The 14,877-nt window shown below is 40.7% G+C and overlaps 1 protein-coding gene across 8 annotated transcripts in view; it reads right to left on the bottom strand.

The window, feature by feature from the left end:
- Window positions 1–14,877, bottom strand: part of GPM6B (glycoprotein M6B) — a 109,500-nt gene that overhangs the window by 25,893 nt on the left and 68,730 nt on the right. For 3 of the 8 annotated variants that reach the window (XM_069874925.1, XM_069874951.1, XM_069874934.1), the window contains exon 1: window positions 518–563. The exons of 2 other annotated variants lie outside the window; for them this stretch is intronic. In XM_069874925.1, coding sequence (XP_069731026.1) covers window positions 518–548 — 31 coding nt within the window. In that variant the 5' untranslated portion in view covers window positions 549–563. Of the gene's footprint in view, window positions 1–517; window positions 564–6,179; window positions 6,336–14,877 lie in introns of those variants that run through there. 3 more of the 8 variants (XM_069874942.1, XM_069874978.1, XM_069874988.1) reach the window with 2 other exon arrangements.

The raw sequence follows: 14,877 nt of genomic DNA, 5'->3' as shown, positions 1-14,877 counted from the left end.
GAAAAAGGAACCATCCTCCAGCCAAAATAAATCCAACTTAAGCAGCATTTTGGCAGGTGGAGGCAGTGAAGGTTATAACGCTGAAAACCCATCCACCATAGACTAGATCAGAAACAAATCTGAGGGGGTGGGGGGAGGAGGAATGCCATAAATTTCTGCCTTGTAAGTTCCTGGTCCTGGTCCCTTTCTCATGTGTTTTTGCTGCTGGTGCAATGAGGAGTTTGGCACAGCTATATTTACATACGTCAAGATGAGAAAAAATCTTGGCATCAAATCCAAATATTGGATCTAGAGATTTGAAACAAGAACTTTTTCGTCTCCTGCACTGGCAAATGAAATCCAATACTAAAACAGTCTTTTGCATTTGGGATGCAAAGCGAGTTATCAATGGCTCTCAAAACCATACACCATAACTTGTATTGTCATCTCCCCTTCTTCCTAACTGCTCCCTGCTTCTTTGTATCTACTTACTGGACATCGGTAATAGGTTCAGATTTGATAATAAATTAAAAACTACCAGCTGCAAAGACTTCTGGGAAGAAAATCATTCTTCATTTGCATTGCAGCAGGCTCTAGACCAAACCCTTGGCACCAGAAGAATTTTATCCTACCAGGCCTGAACACACAATTTGAGATTTCTCCTGCAGTGGCCACAAAATCCACTTGGTAAGAGCAGCAGAGCAGGCAGCTGGCTTTATCCTTTAGCCTGGGGGAACACTGGTGAAGTCATTGCTGTCTGCTGCAGGCAAGCATCAAACCCTGAAACGTGGAGACAGCATGTAAACCTTGTAGCATCAGTTCTGTACGTGAAAATATTATATGAAGTTGGGCTTTTCTAATCAGCAATTTCTGGTTTTGCAATGAGAGGGCTCCCTTTACTAGGAGCCGGTTCAAACTCCATAAAGAATCTCAGTTTCGCCACTGATCTGAAATGGGCTACTTAACAATGGCCCTTATTGCATGCCTCATGTGACCTCTGAGGTTGAAGAGTTATCTTTTGGTGACTTCCCTAGGACCAACCCAGCTCCACTCGTGCAAAAATGACCACCAGGTCAAAAGCCTCACAGGATTCAATGACATAACAACAACTGCGCACAGTATGTATGAACTAGAGTTTAACTCTGTGCCCCTAATAGTTAGGGAAAGGAAACAGGTTTAAATTTCTTCTTTATCTGTTGCTTTTTAAGGAACTAACTACACAAACTGCATTCCCAGGTCTAGGTTACAATACTCTCCATGCACAGCTCGAGGCCTCCTGCCTGAATCAGGTTGTACTCAATCCTGCATGGATGCAGCGGCTACAGAACTGATGTTTTCATGTCATATCACGCAGGCACGCTGATGGTGATTATGATGTTCAATATTCATATGGGATGAACTATCTTTCACGCCTGCAATAAAATTCTTAGTGCAAACATCCTCATGCTTACTGCATTTCACATATGGTTTTAGAGGAAACAAACAGTTTGACATTCATCTGTTGTAGATGAGGAAGCAGTCCACGGGAGCAAAGAGAAGGCTGTCATTCGGTAGCTCATGATCTGACAATCTGGTGATGAATACTGCACATTAGGAGCAAGGCTGGCCAGGGAATGGTCAGAGTAACTGAAGGGGACTTCTCCCCATCCCTTTTCTTCCCCCATCTCTCTTCTCCCCCCTTTTTAGCCCCTTTGCTCCCACTGCAGAGTCCATTGTGCACATACAGTGCCATCTGTTTTTTTTTCCTCATCTGTTACTATATCCTGTGGCACATATGTCTAGGTTTTCTGCTTTCATGAAGTCATTCCGACCAGCATGAGCACGTTCTCTGAGTGTTTTTCAGTCTCCTCCTATTTAGAAACCAAATCCTATTCATTAAAACCTAAATCACTAAGCCTGCCAAATTATTATCCCCAGAATATCGCGTGTCCCAGATTCTCCCTGGGCTGGATCTCTCTTTCTACAGTCATATTCTTCAGGGACTTAAAGCCGTTATTGTTTTCTAGGGAGCTGAAAGACCACTAAACTGCTTGAATCATGAAAAAATATGCAGCATACTAAAAATCTTTAAACAGCTTGACAGGTCCGAAATCACCATGTGAGCCTAATATTAAAGAAGTAAGTTTGAATTTGTTGGCTAGTAATGAAAATACATATATAAAAAAGACAATTTTTCCAATTTGCTGTAATGAAAAATCTATCTATATCTGTGACGCATGGAAATGTTATAAGCTCACTACATAAAAAGCAATTTGCTGAAAGTGAAATAAACTGCACATTAATTCACTCCTTTCTCACATTTTTCTTTTGCACTTCAGCAGCTCCATTTACACTGCTGCACATGGTTATACAGTTGTGTTTAAGAGAAGCATTTTCCTATTTTTAACTAGCACATATTTGTCTGTTTAGAGTTTAAAAACTGAAACATCGCTTCATATACCATGAAAATAATAATCAAATCTCAAAGCCACTCTTGAGCACGAGGTCTTCTTTCATCAAGAGTACATTAGTAGGGAATAGCCAATTAAAAGGAACCTTGGGTACAGCTGCTCAGGCTGGTTTTTCATTATTCCTCAGTAAAGCACATGCAATTTGAACATTGTATGCATTCATACAAGGAAGCTATATCCTAACATAATGGCTTTCTTCTGTCCTCTCATGTGTAGCTGGTGAATTCATCATTTCATCCACAGTTGGGTTTATTTTGTTTTGGTCTGGTTTTTTTTAAATTTTGAAACTTGGTAGTATTTCTCATAGTTAAATGAAAAGGGGAATTTCTTGTCTCTGTTAATATGTATCAGGATCTATATCCTTCACTGCTGATGCAAAACGGCATTTCATTTTTCTTATTTATTCCACCTCAGTAAATCTGCCTGCCTAATCCTCACGTTTTGATTTAATTTAATGCCTGCAAGATAAACCCTGTCATTTGTAATAATTTGTAAACCTTCATCTTTAAAATGCATCCAATCTGTCCTGCAGCCCTGTAAAGTATCTGTTAAAACATTTTGCTTCAGCTTGCTCATGGTGTTCTCCTCTGATAAGGGTTGCCAATACATAGTATGAAGCTGACTTATTTCTTATCTCCATCAACATGGGTGTTTCCAATTAAAAAAACTGGGGCAGCAGCCACTCATGCGGGTGCAGAGAAACAAATGTCTGATAAACACTGAATCCATCAGCTGGGCAGTATCACTGCCTGAATGAGGCAGGGGATTCATAAAAATAATTATTAAAATATAAAACTGGAATTCATATACAATTTAGTGAAGTTTAAAAATCTAAATGAGATCGATCATTTTCATTTATCAATCAGTAAATATTCATACAGCACATTAGCTTGTGTAAATTGTCTCAGCTACGCTGCAATCCCAAATAGCTGGCCATCTGCATTAGCCACAGGGATGGGAAACATGGACCATTACCTATGCGACACCATCATTCAGAGCTGACTGTATTAGGTGCTTGAACTGAAAACAGATCTCCCTGCTTATCTCAAGTGCTTGGGCAATATTCTACAGCAATGTTCTCCTCCAGAGTACAAGGGGCTCTCTATATACATAGCTCCTGGTCCTAACTCAACTTCCAAATATTGATTCGATACAATTACAGTGCATCATTGAAACCACATCCCAGAAACCTGTAGCTTAAAATTCTGGTAAAGGAAAGTACAATTTGCTAATAGTTAAGTGCAGGTACCTTCCTCGGAACTTGGCAGTGCCAAGCATAATTTGTGTGAACCTTAACACCTACAGTGAAAAACACTCAGGATCTTCTCCTGCTTTGTCTCAGCAACAGCAACAACCCTTAAACCCCTTCAGGTGTTGGCTTGTCTTCCTGGACTTTGCAATTCATTTCTGGAAGGAACAGTAAACGGACTTTGTGATAGTGCTTCAATTACTTCAAGCTGTGGTGGTTGACTCACCATCACTGGGTCTTAGGGCATCTCATCAAGGACAGCCATTACACTGAGTCCAGGTGGGATCTTGGAGGACGAAGCGAATGTTGCAAGCCTGACAAGCATTTAGCAAGCAGAAAATCCCACCTAGACAGCAAATTAACATGTTTGTGGAGGGGTCGGCTTTTATACCCAGCAGTGTTTTCCTGGAAGATTCTTCACACAGAGAAAAAGCACATTTTTCTCCATGAGAGCTGCTGTTGAAATAGCCCTTTGGAACAATCCTGCCATTTCAGAGGTACCTGACGCCCGCTGAGCCCATCTAAAAACCCCAATTGGGCTCAATGGTCTTAGCACTTTGGAAAATCTGTTGCCCCCAAGTAAACATGCCTCCTACATCACTTCTTCACGGCAGTAACTTTGCAGGGGTATCCGGGCTATTTATTTTGCTACTGAAACTAGGAGTAGGACTGTTCCAGCTTTATGCATTTTATTTCATGTGAAACATATTGGGAATTTAAGTGAACAGAAATAAGAAGCATAATATGAAAGACCATGTGTTACTTTCAGAAATTAAGAAACCTGCAAGAACAAAGTCTCGAAGTGTTACATACACATACCTGTGTAACAGATCCAAAGTATAAAATTGTCACAGAAAACCTAGGAAGTGGTGGTGAAATTAAGATAGGAAGTTCCCCTGTTTGCATCCTATGAAAGCAACAGATCAAACACCTTGACTTGGTAACAGATTTACTGTTCTACATGTTGTGCTTTCATCCTTGCCAAAATAAAAGGGAAACCATAAACTCATCATAAACACGCTCAGCAACACATGTCGTTTTGCACAGCTGCTAAATGCATACAGATAACTTTCTTTGGGGTTTATTGTACATAAGCTCTATTAGTTTAAAAGAAAATCATCAACCAGAAGAAAAAAAATTGCTGTCATTTTTGAAGAATGATCTATGCATTCAAGGTGGTTTTATAGTCAAGGTATTTAGGACATTTTGTACATTAATTACTCAAAATCTACAGTGAGGTGGGTTATTGTCCACATACACTAATGGCTTTCAGAGTTTAATCTCTCATCAGTGGACCTTCTTTTGTGAAATCCCTAGGGGATTATGTAGTACTATGTCTAATCACTTGACAAATTTCATTTGCTTGAAACTGAAGCTAGGTTTGAATTATACAAACCATGTAGGTGTAATCAGATTCAAAGTAAAACAAAATCTGGTACTGGACAGTACCAGAGATTTATCACTACATTCATATTTGAACTATTTAACAATAAATGAAAAAACTCTACTCGGGAAAATGCATCAGTTGTGTATCATCTGGTTAGATATATGAGATATTCAGATTGCTTATTAATGACACACAACAGGTTCAAAAGTATCCTATGAATCACAACAGTCGAAATTTTAGTAAATTTGTTGCTTCTATATATATTAAAAATATGCTATGGTTTGTACAGTAGTTTCATATACTGAAGAGGGACATTTATTTGGCATAAATTTTATGACACAGAAGGAAAACAACGTTTGTTAGTTGAATTTACCCTCTAAAGTTCAGCGCTCCAGACCGCATAAATCACCTGTAAGGCTGGGATGGATGAAGCACCTCTCCTTCCTTGCTGCCATCTCCCTACCAGAATCACTACCATGGAATTGTTCTCTCCATTAAGCAGCAATTCTCAGTGATTAACACATCCTGAAACCTAATGTTGTGAAACTCATTGCATTTATCCCCCATTATCATAGCATAGGCAGATCTCTACATTAGCAAAATTTGCACGACAACACCATATAAAAGGAATTAAAAATTAAGAGTAGCATTCGGCACCAAGTTAACTACACAAAGGTTTTGTGATATTATAATCTACTATATGTTATTATAACCTAGGTCTCCCACACTGCATTGCAAAGCCTTGCTACATGGCTAGTCTTGATGAAAACATGAGATTATGCCTCTGAAAACGACACGCAAACACACAGGCACACGCTACCTCTGTAAACCAAATTTACCAAAATCCATCAAAGATGCAGCAATAACAAGACTTCACATACATACATCATTTCTGGTAAGGTTAGAACAGACTAAGAGCAAATACAGATGCAGACAGAAAGATTGCTGCTCTATTAATTTGTTGTCAAGCCATGCAAGAAAGGATGTCTGAAAGCCCGAAGATGCAGTAATGATTGTTTAAGAGCTATTCGAAAAAGTGACAAAACTGGCCTAAACCTTTTTAAGCCCTCTGAATGAAAAGATTTAAACAGGCTATTGTTAGACCCCTGGGTACCTTTTTTCTCTTGGCTTTGTTCTGCATTTTCCTCCGCTGCAGTTTCCATGGCTGGCTTCATACCATCCACCAAAAATGCCGCCCCCCCCTCCCCCCCCAGCAAGCACTTTTTCTCTTCGCCTCCTTTCTCACTCCCTTCCGTCTCCTATTTACAGCGGCAGTGATTGAGCGGCTCTGTTCTCCCCTACAGTAGATTACAGTCCTTTCCAAAACGCCAGAAAAGTCTTGTCAGCTTCAATTTCGCTCCGCTGACTGGTCCACGAGGAGCTGTGCCAGCGAGCGCTCAGCCATACGTCACCGCAGTCCCCAGCTATAAAATAGCCATCCTGTGCCCGACTGTGCCCCGGTTTGCTGCGTCGTGGGGACTAGCATCACCAGCTCGCACCCCCTTCTTCTTGCCCTTCGCTCTCCCTCTCTTTCCTTGCCTCCCAAGGCTCCCGATGAATGTTAATCAATTCTCTGAGCGATGAATGGATTGGTGACATCGGGAGGGGAGATGCAGGCGAGAAAGAAAGGAGCCCCCCAGCTGCCGTGAGGTGAGCCCCCCAGACGCCGTCTCTAAGGGTAGTGCACGCCAGCACACAATCACAAGGCTCCCTTTCCCATGGGACCTTGTTATTATGCTTCACATTTTGATTTATTCCACATGCCCTCTGCTCTTTCAAGGGGCGGAGAGTGATGGGTCTGTTCTCTCTGTTTGCTTTCTTTGCCGAGTAAGTTCCGCTCACCCACAGTAAAAGACTGTGTGAGAGAAGCATAAAAGCAAAAGTGGGCACATATATATATACACACACATGGAAAAGTTAAATTCTTTCTCTGACTAGCGAGCACAATGGAAAAAAAAAAGAAGCAAAAAAAATTTCAAGCAAGCAGAAAAGAAGAAAGCTCAAGTGACCCAAAATGCACGTGCAACATTTTAAAGGATAAAATGTTTAACAAAACAAACCTTGGGTTTTTAAAAGGATGTCTGCTATTAGAGACCTAAAGCCATGCTTAAAAGCGCGTGCAGACTTGCTGTTGAGCACATTTGATTCCTCCCCTAAATGCAGACAGACTGCAGTGTGATCTAACAAGCTGTGCAACAAAACCTGGACATGTCCATGTTGCACCATGTGAGGTGACTTTAGGTGGCCCCAGCCCTCTCTGGGCAGCCCTGTGCCAAGGAGCCACAGAGCAGGCAACACCACAAAGGGGTGTTACTCACCTTCCAAACCTCAAGATAACTGGTGTATTTAAGGCTGTATTGTACTGACACTAATTAACCTTGCCTATCACTTTGCTTCTCCCAGTGGCCTCACAGTGAGCCACACTGCACAGGGCAGGCATGCCCAAAGGCCCTTTTTGTGTGTAGGATGATGGAGCAACCATGGAGTAATGGCCTTTGTGATCTGGAAGGCTTCGCTGGTCCAGCTGCTGCAGCTGATTCTGCAGGCTGCAAAGATGTTGAGCAGATTCAGCAAATGCTGGGGATGTTACAACCTACACCCTGCGTGTTCCATATAACAGATTCAAGCAGAAGAGTGGGAAGAGGGAAGCAGTCCAAAGATTTGTAACTGCCATTCAGCCTCTTCTGGTTAAAGTTACTACACCCACAATTTTACTGTGCATTTTTGTTTCTATAGATGCCTGGCGAAAAGCATAAAATCCTCAGACCCAACCTTTAGAGAAAGTTCCCTTCTCTTGCAAGAAATCAGAACACAAATCTTCTCTCCCCATGGATGCCACAGTTGTTACTTTGCTTTGGGCATTACTGCTCAGACATATGCTCCATAACAGCTGCCAAGAAGTCTTGGACTCATCCTCAGGATTCATACTGAAGCATCACAACCTGATGTCAAGCATTTGTCTAAAAGTTTTCTTGGAGTCCAGGAAAAGTCTGCAGTTGAAGCTCCCACCTCAGCAGACCTCTTTATAACCAAGATGAAATTAATTTGTAGAGGAGATGAAGTACCCTCAGGAACCAATGTCAGGCAATGGCTTGGGTTCCTGAAGGTAATCAAATCAACAGCCCCAGCCAAGACCTCAACCCAGATGCAAGGCATATTTCTCCAGTTTCCTTCTCTAATGCCCACACAGCAGTCCATACATATACTGAAATCCCTGCCCAGCAAGACCACGTACTGCAAATGCACTCCATCAAGGGAGCAACTGAAAGGCGAAACCACAGGTGATGTGTTTGCTGTATTCTTTTAACCATTACTAAAAGTTATTCAAATTCCACAGTCAAAAAATGAAAGACAACTTCTTTACATTTGGGATAATGATTATACAAAGGCAACGTTCTACAAAGAGGGTTTTTTTTTCCCCCCCATTCAACATCGATAAGACTGAAACCCCTTATCAAATGCACCCTACTTCTGCAAATCACAAATTTTGGTCATTGGTCAAAACAGTTAATCTCGAACATTAAAATTCCCTCCTTGGAGCTTCCCATTGTTCAGTCAGTACATTTGGTCACTGCTGTCATAGTCTAGAACTCCATGTCTTAGTGATATTTGCTTACTTTGGAGGATCTAAAAGTTTTAAAAGGTTGAAACCTCTCTTCTGGCTATCCCAAGTTGCAAAAGACCTGTTAAAAAAACCCTAGTTTGAGTGGTATAATATTAATCCACTTATCAGTATAAATATACAGGAAATACAAACGTCATCTGGAATTTCCTGTCTAATGTATTTTCTGCCTAAAGAAAGAACCTTTGGTTACAGACTATCCCTGGAGAAAACCCACTGACTAAGCCTTCCACTCTGCATCAGCAAGATCCACTCCTGCAAACAGCTCTATGCTTTTTACTGGGAGACTGTTTCCCCTACTTTCTCCCACGATAATTCTTTCCCCAAACAAGCAGTGAAGAAATAGAGTGCACAATACCAGAATTTAATTCAAAAGAATTTGAACTGAAGACTTCAGAAGCCATCAATCCCAACTATTCAAAAGCATTGGTTCTAGCTACTAAAACATGCTCTAAGAGCTGCAAGTGATGCATGACTTTCTTATGACTTTCCAGGTTGCTGTAATGTATGATGGATTTTAAGCACTTGTCATCTTAAGTAATTTCTTAATCTTCAAACCTCTGCCCCATCACTGATAAACACAGCAGGCAAAATTACATGCTACTTCCTCCAGGGCTAACATGGGTACTGGTCTTGCGTTTCGAGCATTAACCTCAGCCAATAAATTGTCGCATCTGACACTCCCTCCCTTAATCTGATACATCCTTCTGGTAATATGGAATGAGATTGGGAGACATCAAGTCTGTTTCAATATGACAGAAGACAAAGCCACAAAGGCAGAAATTACAAACAATTCTTTAAGGACTGATTTTCAGCAAAAATCAGGCTTACTTAGACAACCAACAACTAGGAGTTTAGCAGAGCATTTTATTTGCAGACAAAAAAAAAAAAGAAAATGGGTAGAGGGGCTGAGCAATAAGGGTTTCTGCTGCTGAAGCACAGCTCTGAGCCTACAGGCAAACCTCAGGATGAACAGCAGTACAGCAAAGTATGTAAAGGCAATGGCAGACCAAGTGACATTCACTGCAAAATAGATTTTTAAAGAAAAGGTTTTAATCTATTTTATCTATCTTTAAAAAAATCCATTTAATCATTTTGATCAGTCAAGTAAAATAGTACAAATGCACAAGTTAAAAAAGGTATTAAATACCCAATTCTGTTCATGAGCCAATTCCTTTCAAACACCTATCTATGTCACTGAATCTAGTTTACATTCCAGAAGGCTGAGAAGCTCTATCATAAGCTACAGCAAATTCTTCACAAGCTTTCAAGAGATGAATACACACTTGCTATTTCTACAAGGGCTTCACAGAGCTGTAATGAAGAGTGTTCTCACATACTTCAAGAGCAATTTGAGATTAGCTTGTGAAAATGGAGACTCAGAAGTTAACATTCAGAGACTGTCCCTCAAACAAGACCGACACGTATTCCAAACAATTAATTTTAAAGACGACTTGTTGAATACTCTTTTTGGGAGGAGGGAAGAAATGTGAAAAAATACTGAAGAGAAAGAACAAATACACATGCAGACACTTAGCCTGTCTCTCAACGTAACGGCTTATGTTCAGATCAGCTTTAGGCCAGTTACCTAAGACTTGACTATAAAACCCAATCTGAATTCTTATGCAAAAGCAGGCAAATTTTCCATGTGGATAAAATCAAAGGACAATGACAAGCTTTTAGTTGTGCAGCAGAAATATAGCAGCAAAGGATTATTACCTGGCAAGTACTTGAAATAAAATGGGCTCTAGATTTTTAGACATACTAAATTTCTAGGAAACTGAAATCCTCATTACTGTGCAAATAAAAGTAGAAAAAAACTGCACTTTTATCATAGTATAAAATATAAACTACTGAAAAACATAAGTCTGCACTGCATTTAAGGAACTCCATTTTGGATTTCTGTAGATTAAGCATGGATAGTGGTTATCTTTGCAGCTGAAGAAAAACACTGAGTTAACTGATGCAACTAAGTTCAGGACTTTGACAGCACCAGTCCTGTGACCCCCTTAAAAAAGCCTCATGAAGATGGCAAGAACTGCTGCCAAACCAAATGCCTGGCAGCAAGTAAGCAGGCAAAGTGGATGCAGTTCAGATGTTGGTTTCATGCACTTCTCTGGCTGGCCTGCTAGCTTCCAGCTGAACCACTGCTTCAGTCCATTGCAGTCACAGACACTGGTGAGAATCAAAGGCAACAAAAAGCCTAAATCCAGAATATATACGGATGGCTAACCTTTATTTGGAACATAAAAGAGGAGGAGGGAGGAAATCCCTTAAAGAGTAAATAGATAGTTCTGTATGGCTTTTCCAGTAGTTAATTCTCATCAAGTCCTAGTCTCAAAGATTATTCAAACAGCAGAGATGTGAAAAAAAGAAAAAAGCCTGAAGAACTACAGTCAAAGTCAAAACGAAAGCAAAAGTTGATGATGTTCTTAAGCAGCTGGGATGCCCATCTCTGCTTATCAAAGGCATGGGACTTAAAAAAAAAAGCTAGATATTATTTAATTATTTATCCTAACTAATGGCTTCCAGGTCTTTCTGGGAGTAAGAAATTTTTATTTTAAAAACAGACTTGAAAATAATTCAAAACTCCAAAAGACAGAACATGAGAATCTCAACCACACCAAAGACTATTGCGGAAAAGCAATAAAAATTAAACCAAAATAGGCTACATTTGAAACTGAGCTGGAAGAAACATCAACTCCTGCATTCCTCTGCTGTGAGGCTGCCTAGAGTAGCACCACACTCTTGGCGAGCCAGAAAGAAAAATGCTGACAAACTGGAACCCATTTATCCTACAGCTGAAAAAGCAAGGAAATACGGGAAATTAATGCAATGACATCCTAGCTTTCATTCAGCAAGGAATGTTCAGAGTGCAGCCCTGATAGTTGCCTTTAGCATCTACTCCAGCTCAACAATTTTATGGCAATACGTATAGTTTCCTACAAGAGTAATGTATGGCAAGTGTCAAATGCTTTAAATTTAAATTTAGGCAGCGCAAGAAGGATTTGAGTTACCCAGTCTTACACAGATTTTATGTTCAGCAGTGGCAACATCTTCACATACATGACTAATACATGAAGTCTTTCAATAGTGCTTCGGATGCTCCTCCATCATTTTAAGGGCTAGCTTTTTGATTTTGGCACATATAACCACTCTTTTTTGTTCTATCTGTCAACTTCAAAACACAGAGAAGATTCTCTGCTGTCATGCTTGTGCCTTCATCCCTCTGCCTTGAGTCACGCATTCGGTGGCAGCAGCAGCAGCAGCATGAAAGTGATATGCTCAAGTCTTTTGTATTCATTCCCTTCATTCTGGGCCTTAAAGACAATCCAACCTACTTAGCTTTTGCTATGAACCCTCTTCTCCAATACTGTTGCCAAAGCCTACTGCCATCTCAGGATACTAACAAGACTTCCTAAACAGTTGGATATACTGAAATTGTATCCTAGATATTCATGTCGTACTTGCTAGCACTTAAGCAGAAGTGCCTCTTGTACTTGTAGAAGAGCTATTTCTGCCAGAGTTTTAGAAGGCAGCAAAGGTATCATTATAATCCTTTGCTGCTAATACAGCTGCTTAGTCTCCACGCACCTGATAGTCTGAGAAAAGGTTGCTATTGGGAGGCTACCTGTTGAAATTTTTTTTCTATCTATAAATAAATCCGAACTTCACTGAGTTCAGCCTTGGCACAAACTTATTCTTCTACTCCACAAAGTCAGACTTAATCAGACAATCCTGTGTTAACTTTACATCCAGTTCTGATTTTCAAAACTGCCCTCCCACTCTTTGCACAGACTTCAGCATCCCACCTACAATCTCTCATCTATTCAGTGCTCATTTTGTTCTTCATTCTTGGCCTCAGTCCAGTCTTTTTACAAAGCATGGAAAAAAGCAGGGAAACTTAAAGAACTACAAACTGCTACAGCTCCCCAAAAAGAAACCAGAGGCACTTGTTATACAAAAGTACCCTGCACTGGAGGGGCACAGGGAGAGACAGGGGTGAAGATTGCTCCTGAATTTTATGAGGTATCCCATGCATAAATTATAGATATAAATGTGTGTGTATACATTTGCAGAAAACATATATGTGTGTGTATATGTATGTAAACAAAGAAAACATGCATATGCTTATTACCTATAGAAAGAAAACTTTATCAGCACCATTGGAATCACAACGAGGAATGGATGCTAATTTATAGAGCAATGCAATAGGTATTAAGTTTGATAATGAACGCACAACTAAGCACCATTCCAGTGCTACAGCCTCCTCCAGCTCAAGATTTCAGGTCTGAGAACCAAGTTACTCAACACCAGACTCAACTTTGCAGCAGAGCTGAACGACATGTCAAGAGTATCGTTTCTTAGGCACCATCACCCACTCACCTCAGTGTTCTGGGTTGAAAGGCTGGCCTACCAACACCAGGCTCAGCTGTATGTCACTCCAAGATCTACTCATGGATTACCGGGCAGTTGTGTGTCAATGTTTTGAAAAGCTCATGTAATTCAGCAGTCAAAACGTTGACATAAAAGAGAGCATCAAAATAATGGTTGGTACAAGTTACTGAAATTCATTGTTTAAAGTTTCAGTACCTTGTAAGTCGCTGTTACTGTAGCTGTTTCCCTGATATTGAAAATTCCCATTCCAGTGTAATTAAACTGTACTTTGGGAAAGACCCTGGACTGGTTCTGTCACGCAGCCCTGGACAGCCTGTTGAACTGCAAATATAGTTTCTGTTCGCACACAAGACACTAGTCATGAAATCCTCAGTTAAGACACTAACGAAAAGGTCCCCAATTAATCATTGTATTCTTTGCAAGAGCAGATATCCTCATTAGGAAAGCGGCAGGACATTAACAAGTTCCACTTCAAGGGTGTCCAATTAACTCATCTACTAAATATGTGCCATGCAACTTCAACCAGCCTAGCTTTTCCCATCTCCTCTTTCTAGATGCATCAATTGGGACTCCAGTCATGTATAAAGCAGCGGTTCTTTTTACACTTTGCAATGCCTTTGAGAACACCGCCAGTGGACAATGAACAGCCACTGAAGTGTTCAACAGGTCTTTCACTTGCGCTTATAAAAAGTTAAGTGAGCACTCAGCAAGTTCAGTGCAATTAAAAAAAAACACAAAAACTCCACCCTCTACCTTATAAACAGGGAATGGCTTAACCCAGCAACAACAAGCACGGTTGGAGCTCCGTCTGGATCATGTCACGGCTCGATTTTTGCCGAACCTCAGCAGTGGGTGATCCTGCATACAAAGCAAGCTCTGTGACAAAAGTGCTATAGGGTGAGTTAAGGACAAAATAGCAGCTTTCAGCCTGATTCCCAGATAGGCTGTCAAGTAAAATCCCTTGCCAGGGCAGGATTATTCCCTAGAGTACACATTTCCAACAATTTGTCTTGCCTAATTTTTTAAATGTCTCGAGCTTGGAGCCTCTTGATCGTTTCGCAGGAAGAGCCATTCTGCAGCCGGCAGGTTTTGAGGCTTGGCACAAAGGAAACCTTGCACAATGGCCAGGCCCCCACTGCAGTCAATGCAGAAGGAGCAGTTTTTCCAAAAGGAGCTGGAATGGGTTCTCAGCCTCCAAATCGGCCTCCCATCCCACTGCCTGAAAACCCCACGGACTCTCTTTTGAGCGATTCCACCCTGACACTGCCTAACTACATCCCCATTTCTCTGTTTCTTTCCAAACATGACATTCCCTTGTTTTAAGTGGCTGAAAGGCATGATTTTCTAACTTTGTCATGAGTCAGAGTGAACTTCATTTAGTATCTACTTTTCTTCATCTGTCCCTTGTACCATTCCCATCGCATTTTATTTCTGCTCCTTGGGTTTTAGCACATTTGTAACCCTCTTTCTTGTACTCAGAGCTTCCCAAACATAAACACTAAGCATTATCATTATGTGTTTGCTCTAGAGACCGTTGCATTTGTGATTCAAAATGGCACGAGGCATTTTTGCTCTCAGTAGCACTACAGACACATTTTGTGTATCTATCACCACTACAGATTCTTGAAGTACTATCAATCACTTACTCCACCTTTTTGCACCTTTTGGAGAGGAAAAGAAAGGAGCTAAGGAACACAGGAAAAAGGAGAAGGGGTGGATATATTGGAAAAAAAAAAATTAAAACATCAGAGAAAACCACAAGGCAGAAATGACATCAAAGCCTCTGGCTAAG

Source organism: Phaenicophaeus curvirostris, chromosome 1 (assembly GCF_032191515.1).
Source record: "Phaenicophaeus curvirostris isolate KB17595 chromosome 1, BPBGC_Pcur_1.0, whole genome shotgun sequence".
NCBI lineage: Eukaryota > Metazoa > Chordata > Aves > Cuculiformes > Cuculidae > Phaenicophaeus > Phaenicophaeus curvirostris.
This window is presented reverse-complemented; position numbering and strand designations above follow the sequence as displayed.